The sequence below is a fragment of the Amphiura filiformis genome, chromosome 5 (assembly GCF_039555335.1).
Source record: "Amphiura filiformis chromosome 5, Afil_fr2py, whole genome shotgun sequence".
Taxonomy (NCBI): domain Eukaryota; kingdom Metazoa; phylum Echinodermata; class Ophiuroidea; order Amphilepidida; family Amphiuridae; genus Amphiura; species Amphiura filiformis.
In genome coordinates, this window is record NC_092632.1 from 73450255 (window position 1) to 73476812 (window position 26558).

The window sequence follows — 26558 nt, forward strand, 5'->3', positions numbered from 1 at the left end:
AACTGAATTTGAATATTAAAGACCCATTCAGTGATCCCAGCACAAGTGTAAAAAAATTAAAATTGTTTATAAATTGCTGAAAGTGAAGGATAAGTCATTCACATTGTCAATTGATATTTTTGAAATGAAACATTTGGCAAAAAAATGAAGAAAACAGCAGTATCAACGAAGCTGAAGCCCCATTCAAATACATGTAGCTAATTTATATGCTGACAGTATATGAATTACAGATGCCATGTAAATGCCTTATTTTGTCTATACAGGGCTTTCGGCTGAACCACTAGCAGGCTATGTTAGCACATCTACGACAATGATAAAGGTACCAAAATCTGAATTTTGATGATTTTTACGGTTGTCCAGTGGAGCAAATCACTGAATGGGCCTTGAAAGTCATGGTGATTTGTCATTGCGTTACTACGTTCCACGATATAAACAACCACGTCATCCACACTTAATCCACCAGCAACTTTTGTTCCAGACACGTGGACAGATGTTATAAAATTTTCTAATTGCAAATTGGTGTATATATGTATACGCACCAGTTGTATTCAAGGCCCATTCAGTGATTTGCTCATCCGGAGGATCGTAAAAATCATCAAAATTCAGATTTTTGCACTTTTGTTGGTGTCATCTATGTGCTACTGCTAACATAGTCTGCTAATGGTTAAGGCGAAAGGTGTGTATTAAAGTCAAAATAAGACATTTGATATATAAAATTGTAATTTCTCTAATTCAGTAGAGAAATGAGCTATAAATATATGAATGGGACTTCCACTTTTGTCAATACTGCTGTTTTCCTCATTTTTTGCCAAATTTTTCATTTCAAAAATACCTGATGACAATTTGAATAACTTATCTTTCACTTTTAATGTATAAACAATTTCAAATTTTTGCACTTTCCCTGGGATCACTGAATAGGCCTTTAATTGAAATCAATTTGTTGACATTATTCAGACAAATTCTAATAGTGTAATATGGGTGTAAATTAAGACACTATACTAGTGAATACACTTCATTTGTGCCATGTAATATTTAGGATTTCCCTTTTGGTTTACTAGTATAGTCTACCTTCCCGGGGGCAGGCTAGGTCCAAATCTGATCTTCATTTTGCAATCATACTTGCATTGTTTTGTATTGATCCCATAGCAAGTTTCCTTTCAATACATGAAGCTAATAATTGAATACCTGAGTGGAAGAAGGGCCCAACTCCATCAGAACTGTTTTTGAGATATTAAGAAAAAACTTAATATTTGGAAAAGTTTTATAGACAGAATGTTTCCATCTTCAGGGGACCTTTAATACATGAACATACAATATTACATACATTCGAAATTATATATCATGTTTCCATGGTAACGTACAGGTCTTAATACTGAGCTGGAGTTGGGCCCTTCTTCCACTAATATACTGAAAGTGCCAGTTCCGTGTTATAAATAGCTACAGAAATTAGGTAATCACCATTAATTGCACAAGTAGAACTCATGTAATATGTTAGGAAGAAAGTTTATAGTAGTGAAAAGCAGATTTCATGGATGAACAAAATTCCTCTTTAACCCTATATTTGTGGAAGAAGGGCCCAACGCCACAGAGGTGGGCCTTTCGTCCAGGAAAACCAGGATTAAGTGTACATGGAAGACTATTTAGAGAGTGGATTTTGGCTCATCTTTCACACATAAGGAAGAACAGTCTGCTGGCAATAAAATGCTGGGTCTAACTCATTTTGGTAAAAAATTGGAGTTGGGCCCTTCTTCCACTCAGGTATTCAATTGTACTGTCCAGTTCAAATACTCCCAATTCTCAAACCAGAGATGGATTTACCTAGATATTCCGATGCCTTTGAGTCCGTCTGTAATACAATACAGACATACGATACTATGTATGCGGAAATTATCACCCTTTATTATATATGATGTCTCTCACACTTTCCACATGAGCATGAAATATTAGTGTGAAAAATATCACCGCAACCTAGAAGAGAGAAAATGTGCATTTGGCAAATGTGGGTGGGGATGAGTTTGAAATCATTGTAGGATGAAACATTTCCTCGTGAAAATTAATGTCTTCATTGTATGCCCCAGGCAATGTGGTAGCATGCTATTTATCAATTTACAATTGTACTGAAGCTGGATTTATACTCGATTGCTCTTGCAGAAAAGCGATTCTTACGTATGCTCTGTGTTCCCTTCTGTTTTCAGAGCATCAAGATGATCGATTGATTGATACCAATCGCTTTTGCAAAAGCGGGCGATAAAAATTCAACTACCGAGCGACATCGCTTGTCACGTAAATCCATCAACCAATCATTTACCTCCAACTAGATTTAATTTTGCTAATTAATTTATATTCTCGATCATTAACTTTCTGAGGTGAATGAATTCAAAACAGTAATTACTGACAGGAATGTATGTTTTAAAAATGTATTTTGTGGCATTTTGAATACTTCAATCTCGAATATCGGCATGATTAGTAAAAATGCAAAAGCAACAAGTGATACATTACAAAATTTTGTGATTGCCCAATTCTTTTCAAAAGTGATGCATTGCAACCACCCTGCAATATTCTAGTATAAACCCAGCTTGAGAATGCACATTTGTCTTTTTACGGCCAATAAATACAATTATTTAAATTCAAGACTACATACTTTGCCTTCCGATTTGATAACTATTCATAACACATCCAATCATATTGTCAACAAGCGGCAAAGATTAATATCACCGTTTCCTGTGTACAATCAATTTCCTATTTTGGCATTGAACAGTTGCAACAGACACTATGAACCACAATGACCTCATCCTAATGGCATAGTTCAATAACCTCAATTAAACAATCAGAGTACAAAATTTGACCTCAAGTTGCAGAGTATGAGATTTTGTACCCAAATTTTCAAAGGTCATTTAATGAATGTACAAATGTATTGGGGTTAAAGAACGGTGCCCCTGATAGATGAGCATGTTGTGGATCCTAGTGAGAAGTCACATTCATCTGACTAATAATCGTGGGATCCCATACTGTCACATAAGGCCTCATTTTCATTCCAATAAATGTGTTCATGTTGAAAAGCAAAATACTGACATTAATTGACTCAAGTATACAAATTATCTCTTATTCGTGACATGAGTGATCCCATCAGGTGTAGGATTTCTGTTTAACTCTAAAAAAATTTTCGATGTAGATCTAAATGTCTTTAAATAGACACTGAAATTTGCAATTTCCTTAATTTGAAATTCCGTTTTACACATTACACAAAGTTTTCTTCTCTATTTTGATCAGCTCTTAATCGGCGGTCCTTATCCATCACGGATTAATATCAAAATATTTAATTTTGAGAATTGTCTTGTGACATCTCGCCAGAAGCATCACAAATTATTAATTCAAGTCCTATACTTTGTCTACTTTCTTTAACACACAAAATATAGGCCAGACAGGTCAACTAATAGCACTCTTAATGTGGGTTTACTTTTCGGCGTAGTGGTAAAAGCCTAACATTTCCCGCCTATTACGAGCTGATCAAATTTTAAGGGAAAAACTCTATCTTTACTTCACTGAACTTAAAGGTGGGTGGTCACATTTTTTCATATTGTGTTTTGTACCTTGAGGCCATATACCAAAATAATCTGATTCCCAAGTTTTGAGTTATTGACCTGGTTATGCACCTTTAATCTTGAATGTTGAGCCCAAATCAAACATTAAGTCAAACAACACAATTTGCCAAAATCTTGACTCGTTAAATTTGGAATAAAATTCGTAATTTCTTATTTAGGAAACTGCAAATTTGAATCACTTATCATAAGGTTACTTGTACTGCCTATGGATACATTTCATTTCGATTAAATTCCGTAACTTGCAAGCGCATTTCTCCGTGAATCAATTCTCAGTTACTCAAAACATGCTGCTAAACCAATTTCATAACATGGATGGAAGTAAAAATATTCTCTGCTCATACAGTTATCAGCGATAACATGACACCGTGTCTATTGAGAAAGCGGTTATGCTTTCACACTTTCGTGAAACAAGTCGAACCCAGTGGATTTTCCGGTGCACTCTACCTTCTGCAATAATCCCCATGAGATACCAATAGTAATTACCAGATTTGTGGCTTTTCCATTCTCTGTTTACATTCCCTTCATATTTTTTTTCCGTATTCCAAATTGATGCCTGCCTATCTGGCCAGCCTGTCGTGGCATACACCCACCATACAACATCCCTATCAGCAAGCAGCCTCCTCTGCATTATTTAGCGCAACACTACTGGTCTGACATTTAATACGGGTTCTTCAAGACTCTCTTCTGTCTGAAGTCGTACACTTGTCGACAAAGAAACACAGAATCGGGATCAATCCGATCTCGAGGTAGACGGTGTTGTCTCGGGTAGCCGCTGGGGTCCTCCGGTACCACAGGGATGCCACGTACATATTTCTCTCGTTTCATCTGGAGGATGGTGCAGTATCTGTGTGATAAATTGATACAACAAGGAGAACAATATTGTTACCCACATTCTGATTTGTAACGTAACACTTTCTTCTATCTCTGTATTTTATCAGTATGTTTTCTGTGACATACTTGCAGCCCACAGATAATGCATAATTTGTGATCTATACATACAGAATTTTAATTTAAACTTTAATTCAGATTTGGTATCACCCGAGTTTTGCACACATTTATGTTGCAAGAGTGCTTTTAAAGAGACATTATGATCTGTGAAACACTTTTCAATCACCAATTCATTCAATACAAATACATACATGTTACATGTACTCAGTCGGCTTTGTATGACGGGTTATTTTTAGACACAAGAGAATTGCATTGAAATGTGGGTGAAAGCAGCTTTCTATATAGCGGTAAACAAGATATCTTTATTTTGTCAAAAGCTGACCTTTACATATGAATTTATGTATATAAAAATATTGTTGGGGTGTATGGGGCGGGCATGTGTGTAGGGGTGGGTAGGGAGTGTGAGCTGGTATGTGTTACATGGCTTCAAGTCAGTCCTTTTAAAATACAGGAATATAGAAACATTTTGAATGAAAATATAGGACAGCAAAGGTCAAATACAGTGACCACTGACCAGTAACTATTGTTAAGGGGGAAAAGTTCCCCAAAGACACTTTAATTTGTGCATGATGTGTGCATCATTTTGGACTGGTATGATGTTTATAATAATATACTGGGCAAAAAATACAGGCCAATAATATTTACCTGCTTAAAATTTACATAAAATTCACTAGTGTAAGTGAAAAAAAAAAAACGTTAATTTCCCAAATCTGGAAAAAATATAGGAATTATAGGACATTTTGTAACAAAATAGGAAACTATAGGCAGAGTTCAAAAATGGAGGAAAATGCAAAATAAGGGACTGTCTTTTGGAAATTGCAGGAGAGCATTAAATAGCTCTTCTAGAGTCTTAAAGGAGAGCTGTTAAGAGCATTTACAATAGAGAATGGTCAACTAAGGAGAGCTAAAAATCACTATCCTATATCAGATTTAAGGAGAGCAGTACAGAGTGATTGCTCTCGCTCTCCTCAAAAGGCAGCCCTGGGAAATATAGAGTCGCTTGAAGCTCTGGTGTTGATAAACCCTAGGGATAAACTTTGCAAATCCTTGCCTACATGCACTATACAGTTTGAGGAGTAAACTCAACAAAAAATAGGGCCATTATATTGCCTACATAAATAGGACCCCATTGGAAATTAAAGCCTGAAACACTGGCTTTATGGGTTATCCCGGTTCCTAGTGTTTTTATCTGCACATTGTATATCTTTTAATTTTTAAGTGTTATGTATTTTAATCTTGTTATATAACATATTTATGTATTTTGTATTATGGAACCAAATAAAATCAATCATATTTTTCAGTGTATCATGCAAACAAGTTACAGTTTAGATTCAATATGGAGGACATTTTTGTTGTGTGAAAAAGTATGCACAATAAGCAGAGGAGTTCGTCTAGACCAATTGTATATGTACAGGGTGTATCAAAATGATTGGTACCCATCAGTTTCCAGTGATTATGGACAAGAAAACCACAACAAAATGTAACATAGGAGCTACCTTCTTTATAAATGAATATTTCGAAAGGTCAATCATGGGCATTTCAAATATTCAAGAGGATACAATGTTGCATATTGAAGAAGTCTTGTCAATAAACACCAAAAATTGCTGGGTACCAAACATTTTGATACAGCCCATATTTAAAAGAGTCATCTCATAATTCACAGCATACTTGTAATCTCAAAAGCTATATCAAAGTACATACATTTTCCTTAGGGAATATTTTACGAGGAGAAAATCCATCAGCAGCAAATATAACTATATTTATTTATATATTATTTAGACAATAACAACTGTGCGCTATCTGTTTTGAGGTCACTGTGTGAAATCACTGAGGAAAAATACCGAGGCCCAACACAAACCCCGACAATTTCACGCAATTACCGTAAAAAAGGATGGTGCAAAGTTGTTATTTTCATTCATTACCGCTATTTTGCAATTTGCTTCATAAAAATAAAGTATTGTTTGTTTTAAAAGACTATTGAAAATATATCTTACGTTCACTATTTTAATGCACATTTAATACGCGATGCACTTTGTATACGCACTTGTTTGTGCGTTAAGAAACGATACACATCATCATCATTCGGCTGCGGAGCAGGTGACTACAAGCTTTCTTCAAATGTTGCGCTCTTGGGCAAGCGAACCAATTTTGTTTGGCTGCATGCAGCATCCCTTCAGCATCTCCCAGGAGGTGCTGGACATATTGTAAGTACAGTGTCACGGACATACTGTAAGTACACCATCCCGGTTTCCTCCTCCCATGTGGTGGAATATAAAAGGCATATTCTTTCACAGGCTCGTCACGTGGGTTATATATGCACAAGATTGGAACAATTACACACTTTGCATTCAATATTAATGACCTGCATTTGTATCCGTGTGTTTACAAATAATAAAATATAAGTTTGCATGCACACAGTGGTTATCCAGAGTGATACTCAGATAGTTTGTAATGTCAAGTAATAATAATAAACTGATACCTATAAAGCACAAAAAATTAAATTACCTCATAGCCCTGTACAAAAAAAACAAATAGATTAAAAACCTTTAAATTTTTTTTAAAAAGTTTAGCGAGATGCGTGCTGGCACCAGTTTACCGGTTTATTTAGCATGCAATCTCGCTAGTTAACATTGAGTACTATCTGTACAGCACTCCACATGAGCTGTGCATAGAAACCCTATCCTTGGTTACCCTACCCCCCTAAGGGCTTTTTGGCGACGGGAAAGGAAAGAAGGAAAGAATAAAGAGAGAAAAGAAAGAAAGAAGTTGTTTGCTCTGGGTGGGATTCGAACCCGAGACCCCTCGCATGCCAAGGACTCGGTCGGCGACACTTTGCCATGGGTCTTGGGCTTTGCTGGCCAGCGAAACCGTGCCTATATATCACTTAGGGCGATTGCGTCATCACACCACGTGGCATGCACGCATGAACAGCGCATATTTCAAGTAGTATTTCGTAGTATACAGGTGGGTTAGGGTTAATGTGTGTCTGTATGTAGCTATACATGCATGCATTTGTGAATATGTTCACAGATGAATAGACTATATTCCTTTGTGGCAAAACATTAATGTTCCTAGTCAAAATGAATCTTCATAAAAAGTACTTTATTGATTTTAATCACTTTGTCTATTAAATTGTAATACATGTAAAGAATGAACAGTTTATCAACCCAAAGTGTTACAATTAAACATGACAACGAATAAACACAAATCCCGACCGGCACACAACCCAACTTGAAAAAAAGCAAGGGAATGTGCCGGCATGGGAATCGAACCCATGACCTTCCGATCTCTAGACGGACGCCTTATCAATTAGGCTACCAGCTCCCACTGATAAACGGTGGTTAAAGCTGGGTCTAATGTTATAGCAGTCATGGTATACAATACATACAAACAAATGTGACCGTACATACGAATGAGCCGTAAATGTCCTCAATTGTATTCTGAGTTACAGTGTAAAATGGGCATGAAGGTCATATTCATAGGTATTTCACTTTGGTGCTACGTTTATCTCATTAAATGAGGTACATGTAGCACCCAATTGAGGTACCTATGAATACGACCTTCATGCCCATTTTACACTGTAACTCAGAATACAATTGAGGACATTTACGCTCATCGTGCTATACTGTCACAAATATTACGCAAGTACACAAGTGAAGGAGATCATTACTGATTTCTGTGTAATTTAGGTAACTCCCGTTTTATACAAAATTAGGGTTAGGGTTAGCATTAGCTTACATGAACTGCATGAAGTATCAACCCTAATTTAATAGTCTAGATAAACTGATAAACTTTAAAACAAGTTAAACAGGAATACAAGAATTTCAAATGGCATAATGATATGAGCAAAAATCTACCATGTTGGAGTGTCACATATATTTGGACCAAATTGTCATTATCCAAGCAAAGGTTGAAACTGAATGCCATTTGGTATCTTAGACCAATGCTTGTTTAATAAAAGTCAGTGGTCTGTACAGCTAGTACTTCGCATGTTATACAGAGAATAATTGTATTACATGAAATGTCCTAGAACAGGGCTTGTGTAGCCACAGTTTGTGGCTCTCACAGAGATAGCAAGCGCATAGTGCGAGGCGTTCAACCGAAGCGCTTTGGCGCGAGGGCCACATCAATTTCACAACTTTCTCCCTACCTTTTGCTAGGGGTGGTTCCAAATCTATTCAGCTCCTTTAGTACATTTATAAAGCACACCAAATCTTAGTGTGTATTCCTATGGACCTGACGCAACCTCTCTGGATACTAAAGTAACACAGCCCAAAAGTAGTGCTAGACTTTTTTTAACAACTGGCACACTATTGCAGCATGGACCAGTTATCAATTGAGCTGGCTGCATTTTACCACTTGCCCACCAGCATTTACAGCTTGTACTAGAAGTTTACTAAACCGTAAACATTAAAAAAAAAAAACAATCTTGTACAAGGCAAACACTATAGAAATTAGAGTAACACATATTTTCCCTCTCTAAAAGTGACATGCAAACATGGCAGAGTACACCAGACTTGCCTCACAGGAAACTCATTTTTTTTGACCGCATCACAAATTATACAAACACATCAAAAAAAGTAAGCCCCCACTAGTTTGGGTAGTCATTTGAGCACAAAAGATCAAAGACACTCAAATTGACAAGAACATGTGAAGAATTTAGTTAGCTACAGTATGATATCACAAAAGTGTGAACTAGAATTTTGCGGTACTCGGGTTCCGCGGTTCTTGCGTCGGCCGCAATGCCTCAACCTTGACAAGCATTCTTTTTAACCAGGACAATTTCACTTGGAGCTGGGAGTAAATTGCTTTTAACCAATTGTACTAAAAAGATATGACCATGCCTCAACCTTGACAAGCATTCTTTTTAACCGGGACAATTTCACTTGGAGCTGGGAGCAAATTGCTTTTAACCAATTGTACTAAAAAGATATGACCACTAGTGGGGACTTTCTTTTTTTGATGTGTTTAAAATAGACAGACTAGACCCACCTGTTATATTCAGCTGGAGTAAGCACATAGCATTTATCTTCGATGCAAGCCACGCTGTTGATGTCCCAGTGTCGACAAGCAAACAACTCATTCTGTAATTAATCAAAGACAATGATGTACAGTCATGCATCGTTTACTCTCACACTCGTTTTCACTACTGCATGGGATGGATTCTGGCCAAGCTCACCATTCCATCCGTTTGCTAGTGCCACATGGATAAGGCTATCGTGGATACGTCTTTCAGGATATCCTTGATTTTTCACATCGTGGAAATAAAGATGCTCATTTACAGGTTATGATGAGCGAGTAAAATGTGCAGTATTAATTTACTTCATTAATTTGGCATTAATCAGCTCTCTACATGTGTGTAGAGCATGGGTGTGCATAAGGTTATCATAATTATAGATAGGCAAACTTAAAGCATATAGACCGTCTCGACAAAGTGACTCCTTTGACTGTAGAGTAAATAACGGTTTCATCACAACATGGGTGACTAGTCTTTGGTTAAAGCCATAATGTACGATCTTATATATGAAATTGGTTAATTTCTTACAAACCTGATTTGTTTTAGCATATTTTGTAATCTTTACACATGTCCCAACTTACACCTATAAATAGAATTGGTTTTTTATTTTGTTTGTATATCAACAGAGCAATTTTGGTAATTAAATTCCCCATAGAACTTTCTACATTAACTTGAAAATGGTCTGTACAGTTTCTTTCAACATTTTGGTAAAGAAAAACAAAATTCAAATTTGACAAAAATTATACATGGCTTTAATGTAAAGACTAGGATGTGTTGTTGTTAAATGTCTACACATCTCAGCTTAAATATAGAGTCATTTTAATACATTAAAGGTATCAAATATTTACTAATACTTTTATTAGTCTCAAATGTCCAATTATACACAGACGCACTGAATCTGGTTATTTTCATAATCTGCATGCCTAGATTTAAAAACCTTTCCCAAAAATGACTTCATTATTATGATTTAACAATAAATTAACAGCAAAATTTCTTCACAACAGAAAACAGCAAAATTTCTTTATACAACAAAAAATATGTTTTGACCAAAGGTAGACATGATCACATTTTGAACATGTGAGGGCGGGCTTCACTAAGCTTACTTGTGATCCAAGATCCTGTCTTAACTGTGTAATCCAATAGGAAAATGAAGAAAATTTGGATTTTAACCCTCAGAACTCCAATGTAGCATCAATTTTAGAAAATCTGCATTTGAATAATATTTGATACTATCAAGTAATGAAAGCCACATTTCATGAAACATTTGCGAAAGTTTTGTAAAATGGCCCTTCGTGCTCAAAAATTTAGCTATAAAATACATACACCCATGTTATGACATAGGAAGCCATTGATAATGCTGGGACACACAATTTGGCCCATTTTGGGACATTCAGGCGAGCATACTTTTCCTCATAACATTGCCAATTATAGGCCTACATACATGGTTGACCCCTCATTTTTTAAGTTAAATGATTCTCTTTTTATGAAAGCAATTTTAGATGAATTTATTAAATTTAAAAATTTTATGAACATGCCTACCAAAGGGTTGCCAACAAACAGGGAAATCAGGAAAATGGCACAAATAAATCACCAGGATCATTTGTGATCAAATGTATGCAACATTATGCTTTAATAAGCTTAATATCCTAAGCACCGTCAATAGCCTGATTCATTACAGCAAGCATGGCTAGGCTACTTTAATGAACACATCATGCAAATATGGCTTTTTTTAAACATTGTCTTGCACACAATCTGAGCATATCAGACTCTTGTACGGTCTCTGTTATTGCGAACACACTCAACAAATCCAGTTAACCAAGATATTCATCTTGAAGATAGAACACCAGTTATAATGATTCCAAGATGTTGAGCATTCGACATATTTTTTCTTCTTCATATGATGCTAGTGACCTGTTTCCACAACAGACAGTGCATGTATCTAGTGAACTAGTTAGTCTAAGAGATATATATGACGTCAGTCAGTTGTATCACACAGTGATGTATTTACAGACAAACCGGCATTGACGTTATTTGCAAAATGTATTGTTTCTGTACTGTTAAAATATATCATCTTGTTGATAGAAAACCATTCCAGGCTAAAGAAGACATTAATAAGTAAATATAAATGTTATTTTAGTCATAAGCACTTTGAGTATTCTCCAAAGCAGCAAATACTATGTGAAACAGCAATAATTGCACATTGAGAGATGTGGGGCAAATAACACAGTTGTATTCAATAATGACAATATAGGCCTATGTTATGTGAAACGATGGTTGTACCCAAAATATACATGTGACCGCAAATATATCATTATGTGAAACGTGATTTTTACGATCGGCAAGATACGTGAAGTGAATAGCTATGAAATCAGTGGGAAGTCATATCAAGAATATGGGGACTGAAGACAGACATGCAGGTTGCAGGGTGTGCTTTTTACACTCCCCGATCCAGTCACACTTGACTACAACCAACCTGACCACAAACCATTCCAGTCATCAATTTTTTGCCCTAAATTCAAAATGACCCGGTGCAGATTTTCCCAACCTGGACCTGCCCAAGTGCCCACCGGTATCCAATTGCAACCCTTTAATTCCACAACAATTCATCAAAACCATCACTACACCTTGATTTTATCCAGGATTATATTATTGTCGATGTTCTGTCAAAACTCCAATAGCTACTAGATGTTAAATATGTACAATATAATATTGTATAATATTTAACACATTGAATTTACTGAACTTTACAACCTAGTTTCAGGGTGAATTTATTTCGTCTCAAGTTTAAGAGTAGAAATAAAAGCACTTGGTTTCCCTTCGTAATCCTTTCATTTTAGGCCACGCTGCCCGTGGCCAGGGGATTTGTCGGATTTCGTCACATGTCTGACTTTTAGCATTTTTCACCAAAACCCCTGGTTTGTGACACTATTACATATTTTAACACATAGCAGCTATTGGAGGTTTTGACAGAACAGCAACGGTATAATAAATGATGCCATTTCATTTTGCATCCACTATGGACCACAATGGCCTCATCCCAATGCCATAGTTCAATAACCTCAATTAAACAATCTTAGTGCAAAATTTGACCGAGTATGAGTTTTTGTACCCACATTTTCAAAGGTCATTCAATGAATGTGTAAATGTATTGGTGATAAAGAACTTTGCCCTGATAGATGAGCATGTTGTGGATCATAGTGATCTGACACAGGAGAACTCCGGATGTTTAGAAGTGATGAGATTTAATAGCTTTCAATCCTACAAAAACACTACAACAAAAAGCCAACAAAGCTCTAGTTGGTTTTTCTCATTGTCAATCCATCTGTCAGGAAAGCAATTTTAATATTTTATTCATTTAGCAAATGTCAAAATGTTTATTACTTTTCTTTTAATAAACATGAATCATCTTCACAATCGGTAAATGAGTCAAGTTTAATGTGATTGACAACATCTTGATATTCTTGAATAAATAGCAAAAAATAAAATTCAAAACTCTGATTTTCCCTCGCTTTATTCAAAATGTCATACTTTTGTGCATAAAAAGATGTAATCATAAAGAATAAAAAAATCTTTTTAAGCATAGTAATAATACTTAATTTCAATTATGGTTTTATTTTTTACCTTTAACTTGACTTGGCATTAAAGGATAGTTTAACACCCCCACATGCTACATGATGATGTCAGTGACACACAGCTCCTGATTGACTGACTGACTACCTTTCTATATTGAAATAATTGTGTCCAAACAGATGCTAATAGCTTGAGATTTCGTAACTCCTGCTTCTTGTGTTTGATTCACACCATGAAGACAGGCAGAGTTTTGAATGCACTTGAGGTTTAGTTTGAGTTTAACTAGGTTTCAGTTTGAGTTTAGCTTGAGGTTAGTTCCATCAGTTTACCAGCTTTTTATGTTGTTTTTTACTCTCCCACAAAGTATGGATTCTGTCTAATTTTGTGGGTACTCTCTCAGGTGTGCAACCTGCCCTAGACATTCAGGGGTGTGTCACAAACATGGGTCTTATTTTTGGCCACTCAGTATATCAATATATCTTTTCTAGGCCAAATTTTTCCTAAATTTGCCAAAAAAATCAGGAAAAGTTAAAAAATGTTAACAATTTGGTAATAAATTTGGTCAAGAATTTGGCCTTTTGGTATAATGATGGGTAATTATTTCTTGGAAAATTGGTATGGATGGCTCCACTTAATTCTCAGCAGTGCAACCCAAACCAAACTAGTACCCCTCCCCCGAGGGGGCAAAACTTAGTCATTGAAGTACTTTTACTGTTTGGACAGGAAACATGATCCAAAAGGGTCTGAACATTTATTTTCATGTTAACTGTCATGATTTCACAAGAAAATATTTTTCTGAAGTGGCAGTATACTCCCTCTGTCAACCCTTGGTTCCCCCTCTGGTACCCCTTGAAACTCAAAGACCATCATACACTGGGTAGATGCGATCTACACGATCACTCAGCGCTATCTTGCATAAACTTAAGGGGCTCCATCACAAGGTGATTTCCCACTTCCTCCTAAAAACACACCCTGAAGTAGATCGTAACTGAACTCTGTGAACTTGAGGTAATATATCCTACATGGAAGCAGCAACTCGGTTTGAGACAGATAACGGCCAATCCGCTAACTTTAATCTTGAGATCTTGTAGCTATGTGAATGACAAGCTTGATGGCAGCCAGAGGTTACTGCTGTTGATGGAGCAATTACTACAAGATGACTTGACTGATAACCAGTGGGGATATATTATAGCGATTCTGTCATGATATTCCCTCCACAGAAGAGCAAAGCTTTTCAATCAATGTTTGTTGGGGTTTATCTATGGGCTTGGATTTGATTTCTCAAAATTATGAAATATTTGGGGAAAATACAATATGCACATTGAGTCTTGTCTTTAAATCATGTGTTTTTATCTAATAAAATGTAGCAATTTTCTTCATCAATAGTTTATTCACCTTGAAATGCTCTAAGAAATTCTAAACATACAAGTTATATCTAAATCCTGAGAAATACTTCCATTCTTACAGCATTTCTGATTGGTTAATGACATGATATATTTATCAAAATGACCAATCAAAAAGCAGCTTCTAAATATTTAAGTTCAATCCTCTTCATCTGTACAACTCATTCTTTCCAAGTTGCTGATTGGCTCAATAAATCATACATAGCCTTCTTGTAGCCAATCAGCAGTACTCAGGCATTTCTAACCCCTGAGAAATACTTCCATTCTTACAGCATTTGTGATTGGTTAATTACACAATATATTTATCAGAGTGACCAATCAAAAAGCAGCTTCTAAATATTTAAGCTCGATCATCTTCATTCCTACAACTCACTCTTACCAAGTTGCTGATTGGCTCAATAAATCATACATAGCCTTCTTGTAGCCAATCAGAAAGTAGCACTCACCATGTTAATGTGAACCACAATGACTACCACTTCATGTTGCAATAAATTGAAGTACACATATATTAATTGCACAACTACCTTTAAAGTTAGAGAACTTAATAAATAAATAAATTGGCTAGACTTGGAAACTGTATTATTCCAGCAGGATACCAATGAAGACACCGAGAATAGCATCAACATCTTCATGCTCATTGAGATGGCAAAGACGGCTTTACTTTCTACGTATGATAAACAATTGAATACCTGAGTGGAAGAAGGGCCCAACTCCATCAAAACTGTTTTTGAGATATTAAGAAAAAACTGAATATTTGGAAAAGTTTTATAGACAGAATGTTTTCATCTTCAGGGGACCTTTAATACATCAACACACAGTATTACATACATTCGAAATAATATATGATGTTTCCATGGCAATGGTACAGGTCTTATCTGAGCTGGAGTTGGGCCCTTCTTCCACTAATATACTGCAAGTGTCTGTTCCGTAAGCAGATGTGTTATAAAAAGCTACAGAAATTTGGAAATTATCCATTCATTGCACAAATAGAAGCATGTAATATGTTAGCAAGAAAATTTATTGTAGTGAAAAGCAAATTTCATGGATGAACAAAATTCCTCTTTAACCCAATATTTGTGGAAGAAGGGCCCAACTCCATGGAGTTGGGCCTTTCTTCCATGAAAGTGTACGTGGAAGACTATTTGGAAAGTGGATTTTGGCTCATCTATCACACACAAGGAAGAACAGTCTGCTGGCAATAAAATGCTGAGTTGGGGCCCTTCTTCCACTCAGGTATTCAATTGAAGTCTTACATCTGTGTGCTCTCTACCTACCTCTATGTGATAGGGTCTTCTGCCTCCCTCTGTATGCTCAGGGCGGTAGTACCAAAGTAGACTCATCATAATCTCACCTGCAAGCGACAATAGTGAAATAAATTCAAATTAATAGCTCCCTAAAAGGACACGCAATGTGGAGGAGGATGTTTGACGGAAGTTGTGGAGGAGGTGAGATGGTTTCCTTGGTGATATCATCAGTCTTTATTAACATTGCATCAATCATTTAAAGGCACTATTAATTGACCCCACAAAGGATAACAAATATTTGTTTGTTTCAGAATGGCTTCAAAATGAAGGATAAGTAAAGAAAATTGTCATTAGGGTTTTTTCATAATTATAAAAATTGGCAAAAAGGAAGAAAGTGCAGTGTTGAAAAATATGAAGTGCCAATGAACTGTGTAGCTACAAATGTCCACATGGACAGACTCGTCCATTATTCCTTGAACAAGTTCATTGCGAATGTTTATTTCAAATGTGGATTTTGTTCATTTTGAACACAATTCCAAAGAAAAATTAAGATGTTTAACTCACATTTGAGTGATGTCTAACTCACATTTGAGTGATGTTTCACCAGAAAAGGACATGACACAAAGACGAGGGGGCCTACGCACGAAACAACATCTTTGACCAAATCATTACGCCCTCTACGGCGGTTCCTGTTGCCCATAAAAGATAAAACACTCTCGTGTGATGAGTTGCCAGTCTGATGAAACCACTAGTGTAGTGGTGAAATGTAACTAAAATGTGAGTTAAACATCTTCATTTTTTATTGGAATTGTTCAAAATGAACAAAATCCACACTCCTCCAACATTGTCTCCTGAAAAAACTGTTCAGAAGTTAAAACATATAACACCTGACCCCTTTTAAAACATCCTCCTATATATAGAACATTTTGAATTATATCAGGTTCATTTGCAATTGTAAAATATGGCTTGTACCACGTTCAGGTATGTAACCCCCCACCCCACCCCATCTATGGTCGGTGCCCCCCCACATGACTTGCACTTCATCACTGATTAGTAATTCAATGAGAAATGATATTTACAAATGCAATAGCCTCTCAAAAACCCAAAATTTTACATATTCAATGAGAAATGATATTTACAAATGCAATAGCCTCTCAAAAACCTAAAATTGTACATTACAAAGATAGTTTTCAGTAACTTTCTTTCCTGATAACAAATAGCAGGGCCGTAGCAAGGTTGAAAAATGTGGGGCGGCCATCACTAATGTGGGGCGGCCAAATTACATATATATACCCAAATTGAAATAATGATATAAAGAAAAACATAACAAATTTCTCAAAAAGTGGGGGGGCCATGGCATCCCCGGCCGCCCCGCTTGCTACGGCCCTGACAAATAGCCTACATATCCTAACAAATAAATACAAAACACAAACAAACAAAATGAGTAGTTACATGTATTTGCAAAAAGTCAAACTTTCAACAATCACAGAGACCAATCATTTAACTACACATCTCTCTATAGTGTTAAATTTAATTGTGTGAATCAAAACATCTTTTGCAATTCACAAAATTGAAATGGCTCGAAATATAAAGCTGTTTTACAGTCTGGACGAGTGCTCTCCTCTTATAAAAGAGGCAGGAGCAGACCTAGACTGCTCTGAAGTCCCTTTTTGATAAACAGTTCACCCTAGCTATGCTCTTTCACAAAACACAACACATTCGCTCTCGAGGCATCAGTTTTTTGAATGGGAGCAGTTCTTGTTCTGAACTTGTTATCATGTGAGATAAGTTGGCATTGAAGTATGAATTTCAAAAGGGGCTGTGAAGTAGACTAGAGCCGACCTCTACATTATCATGTAATTCAGCTTGAAACTTGATGCCCACGTTCATTTACACTGTGTCCAGCAAGGAGACAGCAAGTCAACAAGATGCACTTGCTTGTTTTATCAAAATCAAATACCATTTTACAGATTTCAATATCAAAAAGGTTTGGAATTGATCTTTAGATTCTCCAAGCTTACAAAAGCGTTATGTGATATATATGTCAATACAAAAATGCATGTAAACAGACCCTGGCAGAATGTCTAGAATACAGAGGTGACCAAACACGAGGCTTGTTGGACATAATTGAAATGTTTTGATCACAAGAGTTTATTGTGTTTTATGTTCTTCACCAAATGAGGGTACCAATTTTTGTCTTTTTAATGATATTTTGGTAAAAGAAACTGACCCATATAGGATCTGAAATGTAGCATTTCAACCCAAATGAAGTGATGCTATAAAGGCTCAGATTGAACACTGCCCAGCAGTGGCGTGAACTGGGATTTTTCCGGGGGCAAGCCTGTATGGGGCGGGGCCCAAATCCACCAAACAAAAATGTTGCCGCCCTTCCTCAAAAAGGTTGACCCAATTTTTTTTTCTTTTGTTTTAAAAAGTGAAGAGCAAAAAAAAAAAAAGAAAAGGAATACAAGGATAGCGACTTCATTTTGATATAATATAGTTCCATTTTTTAACAAAATTTTAAAATTGTTCAAATTCTATCCGCACCTTACATCGTTGGCCTATGGATTATCTTTCTCTTTCTTTCCTCCTTTTTTTCCATCTCTCTCACTCCTTTATTATTTTGCCCTGCGCTAGGGGGGGGGGCAGGGGCCCAAATAGGCATTGCCAGGGGGGCAAATGCCCCCCCCCCCTGCAGCTACGACACTGCTGCCCAGAAGTGGGGACTCACTTCAATCATATCATGTGTTAAGCTGTGTGCTTTTCTTTTATCAGAAGAGCAGTCAGGATCTAAATTACCTTAATTAATGTCCCTAACAAACAAACAAACAAACAAATAATCAAACAAACATTATAGACGAACAATAGTGTCACCTGTTTTGCACTTATTGGAAAAGTTTGTTCAGTTTTTGTTACTGCGCACATCAATAAAATCCCAACTTACGCTCGCGTAATTCACATAAGCGTGCGCCAGCCACACATTACGCAACTAGTGTAAGTGCTGCCCCAACTGCGTACATGCCATATCAATACACAATGTTATGAGTCTTTTTTTTTTGCCTCTTATAAGCCAAACAAACTTTACATGTAGTAGTTGTTTAATTTGATTTATCATAATCATTCCTACTCTAGTTTGACAAAAATGAGAATACTAAATTCACAACTCATAATAAGCATCAATATATTTGCTAGTATAATTGTTTAAAACATTTAATCTCCTCCAAATGCTGCCGGCCAAGCAGCAGCCATTACTGAGTTAATCATTCTTCCATTCATTCACCTGTAAATCATTCTTCTATATAGGGCGAGGCAAAGTGGTTATATGACGCCAATTATTACAAGAGGGCACACAATGAGAAAACCCGCAAAGATATAATCACCATAATAGCCAGCCTGTGAGCTAGCCAACAATAGCTTTTGTGTTTTCTCTGTCTTGCTTGCATTCTCATACATTCACTTAATTTTATAGGTGTTATTTTATATTATTAGTTGCTAGATTTTTATTAGGTCATGTTTGGGTCTTTTCAGAACAATTTGTCCAATACAAAAATGTATGCCCCTTCAGAACAAATCATGTTGACATACATATTATATCCGATAATCATTACAGACATTGTGTGTGCATATGGCTCTTAAATGAGCCCTCAAACGAGCCAGGCAATGTCTAGCTGTTCAAACATGGAATAAAATGTTGCATTTTGTCTCCTTACAAAGCAAGTTATGTGTTACAGCAACATTAATGTATACATTTGTTAGTGCTGTACACAAATGGTTGGTCTGTGCATCCCTGGTCTGTGAGAGCATTCTGTCTGCAAACCTCGTCATACTTTTAGCTATCTCTGATCTGCTGAAACCATCATCATATGCTTACTTGCAGAAGTTGCAGGCTATGAATATTCACATTGTTACCCTAGAGACAAGGATTCTTTTCTACAGGTGGAGCCATATCTGTCTTTTGAGACATTATATTTCAGTTGCATACATCCGATGTAACATTAAAATCCTATCATTTGAAAGTTTTCAAGAGATTAAAACACAAAAATTATAGAATATGGTTGAATTTGTATGAATTTCTAATGGAAGTTTATTATGCACATGTCAGTAGCAATGGTTAATATCTTTACTTGTGGCTTGCCACAGGGAAAAATCCATCTCCCTTGTTGTAGTTTTCAACAAATCAATTCAATGGAATTTTACATTCACCAAATTTGTATCTATTCCATATCCATCTTTGTCTATGACCTGACATGGTTTACGCAAGTCAATTCAGATTGAAATGGATAGCTCACATTAAGACAAAAGTTGCTGTAAATGTGAGAAGAGGCTTTGATCAATTTTAGCACTCAAGATTCAAGAATTAGGTGAAAAAGAACAAAGGGATGGAGATGTGTTAGGTTAAGTGAAAGAAAGTACACAAAAAGAGAAAGTGAACATAACCAAGCAATCAACATAGAAGAGTAGATAGTGTAGTATAAATAGTACTAGAAGAGAGTACATTGCAGTCCAAATACAGTGCAGTAAATATAATAGGGAAGAAAAGAAAAAGAAGATGTGAAGAGGAGAGGAGGGAGGAGGAGGAGGGAGGAAGAAGAGAGAGGAGAGGGAGAGGAGAGGAGAGGAGGGAGAGGAGAGGGAGGGGAGGGGGGAGGGGGAGGGAGGGAGGAGAGGAGAGAGAGGAGAGGAGAGGAGAGAGAGGAGGAGGAGAGGAGAGGAGGAGGAGAGGAGAGGAGAGGAGAGGAGAAGAGAAGAGAAAAGGGAAGGAAAGAAAGGAAAGAAAGAAAGGAAAGAAAGAAAGGAAAGAAAAGATTGAGCAGTGAGACACACATTACAGTAAAAAAAAGGTAAAGGAAGTGAACCTGTATATAAACAGTGAACGCATTGCCCATCTCTCTTTCATTGGCGATTGGGCAAAACTCCTTCATATTGAGGGTTCAGAACCAGAAAGCCTTAACTCACTATGACCAGCTCTCACAAAATGAGCATAAAGTTGGCTCCTTGCTTTGGTCTTCAAAAATCAGTATGTCCTCTGCAATGTCTTTTAATTTCTATTGAATTTTGTCATGATTAATGGACTCTATCTTATATAGTGCAATTGCGATTTTATGCTCGTTTTGTGGGAGCAGGTGATTGTGAGTTGAGGCTTTTTGGATCTCAACTCTCGATATAATGTTGCTGTAGGGGAATTGTTACACCTCCTTCACAGCTAGTCTGTTAAATTCCCAGCATTAAGAATGCTGGTACCAATTAATACACCTGGGTAGAGAGGAATAACTGAGGTAAAGCAACTTACTCAAGAGCACAACCTGAACAACCACAGCTGGGCTCGAACCCACAACCTCACGATCATGAAGCCTGTGCTCTACCACTAGGCCACCCATGCCCAGTACATAAAACAAGAGAGTGATCTTACCACTTTCAGGGTCCTCCCACAATGCTGCAACTTTTGCTACAAATGGCATGTCCTTCCTCTTGACCCCTGCCCTCAGCATGACACAGTCTCTGACCTGTATCACATCTTCTTTTCTCTTGATGGATTGGTAACATAACCTCACTTCACGGATTGTCTCATTCTGTAACAAAAGAAAAAAAGAAATTTTTAATTGTTTAATTTTTTATTTATAACATTCGGCCGAAGCCAGGCTAATCCCAATAGTGCTCAGAGGCTTACTAAATTCAAGGGATGCCATCCGGATATGACGGGACAGGGATATGGAAAGAAGTCTGATTTTAGATGCAGGAGGAAAACCTGCGAGGACGAGCATGGGTCGGCAACCAAACTCACATGTGGCGCCACGGGGAATTGAACCCCGGCCACAGCGGTGAGAAGCGAATGAGAAGACCACTACACTAACCCGCCCTCCCAAATGCAACACCGTGCCATTTTAAAATACTATACAACTTTACAATGCATGATATGCTCTGTAATCATCAACCCGACACAATTAACGAAGGTGTGAAAAATCTATCTTTTGAAAGTCTCCATCAGCCTGCAAATTAACTTGCTTGGCATTGGTTACCGCTAAGTGATACAAATAATAGCAAGATGTGTGTTCCTACAATGGATACAATGTCAACAGCAGATATGGCAGAGCATGTTCTATATTCTGTCTACAACATGTGGCACAATGAGCTATTCCAGAAATTAATGGCACCCCCTAAAGAAGACATGTACCATACAAAATTTTGGTAATTCCCAGACCAAAATTTTATCCAAAAAAAATGGGAATTCCCATTTTGACAATAAAATGATAAAAAAATTGGGAATTCCCAGTGTCCTTAAAGAAGACAGGCAAATATTTGCCAAAATTTTTGCGAATTCCCAAGCCTAAAATAAAAAGGTGTCTTTTTCTTGGGAATCCCATGTCTTCTTTAGTGGGGTGCCTTTAATTTCTGAAACAGCCCAATATCGCATCTAATTCAGTTGTCTCAAAGAGCAGCTTTACATTCAATTGAACATAAAGTTGAGAAATAATCAAACACATACATGTACTTCAATTAGCAATAAATGGTTCTCGCCTCATATCACCCGATGTCTGTTTTCATCTTGTTATAAATTAATAAATAAAGACAATGCATTATTAGTTTGAACCCAATACACTATAAATAACTGACTCACCAAAATGTTGGTTTGGGGCAATATTTAAATTTGTTGATACAATAACTAAATAAAGGTCATTCATATTTAATGGATAGGCTCCTACACCATTGTACACTGTGTGAAATGAATAGTGCCACTACTACTGTGTTACAAGTTGCCGACTGAATCTGTAAGATGTATATTGCAGTGTGTTGTTGTCTATCTAGCATTTTATCCCAGAATGTATCCCATTATTAAAGATTATTAATACAAATGTTTAAATTTACCACATCAAGAATTAAGCAAATTTTGCATTGGGAAGGAATATTTCACAGCCAACTTGAAAATAGTAAACAAAAGGACATTACTTTTCCACTATGTATTACAAGAGGAATTATATATATCTTCATCTAATCCACAATTATTTTTGCCTGTTTCCCTTCCTTTAACATTTGCTATTATTGTCAGTGGTATAGACCTACATGTTGTAATCAATAAAACCTTGCTTCCTCAGGACTTTGTTTGTATTTGCCCATTTCCCTCTTGCATTAAGTTTTCAACTTGGCAAAGCTTTGAGACAAACTATTAATTTAAGATGGCCTTACAAGCGGAATTATATATCTTCATCTAATCCACAATTATTTTTGCCTGTTTCCCTTCCTTTAACATTTGCCATTAGCATCAGTGGTATACATGTCGTAATCAATAAAACCTTGCTTCCTCCAGACTTTGTTTGTATATTTGTCCATTTTCCCCTTGGATCGAGAACCTGTGTGTTTTCCTTTGATATTGATGCCCTAAACTAAAGCCAAGAAGTATCCGCGTTGCGGAAATTCCGCGAAAATAGCGGAATTCGGAGGTAAAGCGGAAAGCGCATTTCTGAGAAAAAAAATAAGCAAAAATGACCTAGAAAAAGGAAAAAAAATACAATTGAAAATAAATAAATAAAATACTAAGTGAAATGGGTCTTCAAAATTCATCAAAATAAAGTAAAATCCGTCATATATTTACCGTACAATGCCTGTCCTACCTCCCATTGCAGCCATGATACCCAATCATCACCCATCCCAACTTTGCAACATCGCAATGATCGCGGGTTTTTTAATGGGGACGTTGAAGGGCGACTACAGTAAAGGTAAAATTCTTGTGAAATTTTATTATGGCAGAAATGTGCTAAAATTACAAAGCGGAGAAAAGCGGAATTTAGCATTTGTAAAGCAGAAAATTCTTGGCTTTACCCTAAACCATCTTAGTGTAAGTCTGATTGGATTTGGCTATTCCATTTAAAATCCACACTACCCCTGTGGAAGATTTTGGAAATATCTTTCACAGAGAGTATAATTTCAAATGGAATGAACACATAAGGTGGCTCCATTTGAATTTCATACACCCTCTGAGAAAAATTCAACTTGAATTTTCCACTGAGGGAGGGCGAGGGTTTCAAATGGAGCTGCTTAATGTGTTCATTCCATTTGAAATTCATACTCCCCTATGGAAAATGTTTCCAAAATCTTCCACAGGGGTAGTGTGTATTTTAAATGGAATTTTGTGAAGGGCATGTATGTATACAGGCAAGAATTCCCACATTGAACTTGTTATCAAAAAACACACTCCTTTGTGTTTAAGGTATTTTCATATTTGTTCTGTAAGATAACAATTTGATAGTAGCAATTATGTATTTCACTATCTGCCAGTGTGCTTTAAAAGTTCACTAGATAATGTCATTCACCTTATAACAAAACCATTGATATAAGATATTGTAGATGTTAATATGATCAGTAACTGATGTATACATAATTTATTTTCTTCTGGTCTTTATACAATTTCCTTTTCCGTTTCTGAGAACTATCACATGATTTTGAGCATTTGATATGACTTATAAGTGTCCTCAGTGGGGAGGGGACTCTCCAGTACACCATCAGTTAATACACAGCGTAAGACCCTTAATGAGGAAGTAGCTAAAATGCAAGAATTAGCTTTTGTCTCATTGGTTGAGACATTCACAGCAATGGTTTATTATTACCAAACTAATATGATCGTCTTCTCCTTGAAATCGAGTGATGCTATTTTTAGATCTCCGGTTGAAATCTCTATGGGCAATTACAAAATGACAAGTGTCACAGGTTTTAGTATTTTGTGCCTACGCTTTCCCTACAAATTTGAGTCAAATCAAATCACATGCCTACATAAAACAACACCAAATTATTTTGTGACGTATATGTAATTTTGTACTTAATCTGTGCATGTTATCACCATATGGTGTTCCTAAATGATATGGTGCCACAATGATACTGAAACCTAACTGGTAACACCAGACGCTTGATATTTAAAATAAAAAATATTCAATAATTCCACAATAGCATACAAATAAAATGGCCCCAGCAGTGAACACTCTACACACACACACACATTTAGTATTATTCGGTCAACACCAACACGACACTCGTAAATCCTGACACTCGCTCGACAACAGTCAATTGACGCTCATTTGCACGCAGCTAATCTCTCTACAATATCTCCTGCACTATCGATCACACCCTTGACTGTGTGTGTGTTGTTAGCTACATCACCGTCATCAAGATTCCTCATCTTTGTGACGAGTACCTTCTTGTCAACACCTAAATTCTTACATCTCTCATGGTTGCTGTATTATGATTGAAATAAAAACACCTAATAAATTAAGATCTGCAATATACTGCTGTTTTAATACAGTGAATGTTTTTCATGTCCGTCAAATGCATTATATCTCTGACTTATTCTAGAGTACCAAGAATCAATATGGCATGGATGTCAAACTCAATTTGATCATCCTTGATATACAGTTCATGTTTTCTTGTCTACTCCTATCTTATAGAGTGTGTGTTAAGATATCTCACACTGACAGTTTCACTTGAGATTGGTCTGAATGCATATTTCAGATGGTAACATAGTGCAGTAACATGCATTTAAAGTCATTACATACAATATTTTGAAATGAAAATTGGTTAATTTCTTTTCAAACCTGATTTTTTGAACTTACACCTTATTTGAATCTGCATTAAATTTGTTGTTTTTGTAGGAACATATCATATCATATCATTTTATTTGCCAGTAAAAAAACACATACATATAAAATATTGCACAATATCAAAAATTAAACACTTACATATAAATTACACATGCAAAAAATATAAAATGCAAACCATGGAAGGTCATATAGCAAGACATTGAATAGACCCATGTTGGAGAGAGATAGTATGCCTTAACCAGGAACAAATACGACAGGGGGGGGACTATTTGTCATTTAAGCATATCATCTTCCAAGATAATATGCTTAAATAAAAAGATTATTATTGGGTTTATATCAATATCTTTTCTAATATAATTTTGACTGCTCTTTTATCCAGCACCAGAATGAGCTTGCAACACCACAATATTCATACAAAATAGCCCAAATATCATGGACCAATACATTAAAGTTTAAGTAGTGTTAACAAAAATCAGATCTGGTAATTTTCGCAAAACATGCTGCTTTGTCAAAATAATTATGTTGCTTCAACTTTATTATTTTATGAATGTTCCACATCCTAAAGTCAAAAATACAGATACTCAATTTCAGTTTACCACCCACAAAATCTACAAAATATGCCTTTTAGAGGCCCAGATTGTCTGCCTGATCACATCATCAGCATCTGTCATGATAATTAGTTTGAAACAACATTTCAACAACATAATGCACATGTTATGGCAAAGGATTCACAAGCTTCAAATAAGGATTATTGAGATTTCATCTACTCTATGGTTTGAAGAGCATAATTAACCTCCTTTATGTAATTGGCTAGAGAATTATGCAGCCCTCTAACATTCAATTCTATAAATAGTCTGTCTGTACAAACCCCTGTTGAATTCCGCACCTTGAAGTTGAATTTTTAGCAAAATGTCATCATAGAGATATTGTAATTGTATCCAAAAGTTGTAGAAGCATTAGGAATGAAGTAAAACAGTCAATTAAAGAAAGAAACTAACTAACATTGATCAAAAATGGTAAAAAAAATGAAAAAGCTGATTTAATTTAAATCAATGATATTTTTTAAACGTGATTTAAATCAAGCAATCCTGACCCAAGTTAAGCACTTCCTATATTTACTTCATAAACCAGTTCTTAATTCGCCCTTTAGAGTTGTATTATTCTGAATATTAATTTAGTACAAAAGTTTG

At 36.2% G+C, this 26558-nt stretch overlaps 1 protein-coding gene across 3 annotated transcripts in view; it reads right to left on the reverse strand.

Moving 5' to 3' along the window:
• Positions 1–1618: 1618 nt before the first annotated feature.
• The window catches only part of LOC140153682 (uncharacterized), a 144496-nt gene continuing 119556 nt past the window's right edge, over positions 1619–26558 (reverse strand). For all 3 annotated transcript variants that reach the window (XM_072176491.1, XM_072176490.1, XM_072176492.1), the window contains 4 exons: positions 21195–21354; positions 15815–15891; positions 9543–9634; positions 1619–4446 (listed from right to left, as the gene is read on the reverse strand). In XM_072176491.1, the coding sequence (XP_072032592.1) occupies positions 4260–4446; positions 9543–9634; positions 15815–15891; positions 21195–21354 (516 nt within the window). In that variant the 3' untranslated portion in view covers positions 1619–4259. The remainder of the gene's footprint in view (positions 4447–9542; positions 9635–15814; positions 15892–21194; positions 21355–26558) is intronic.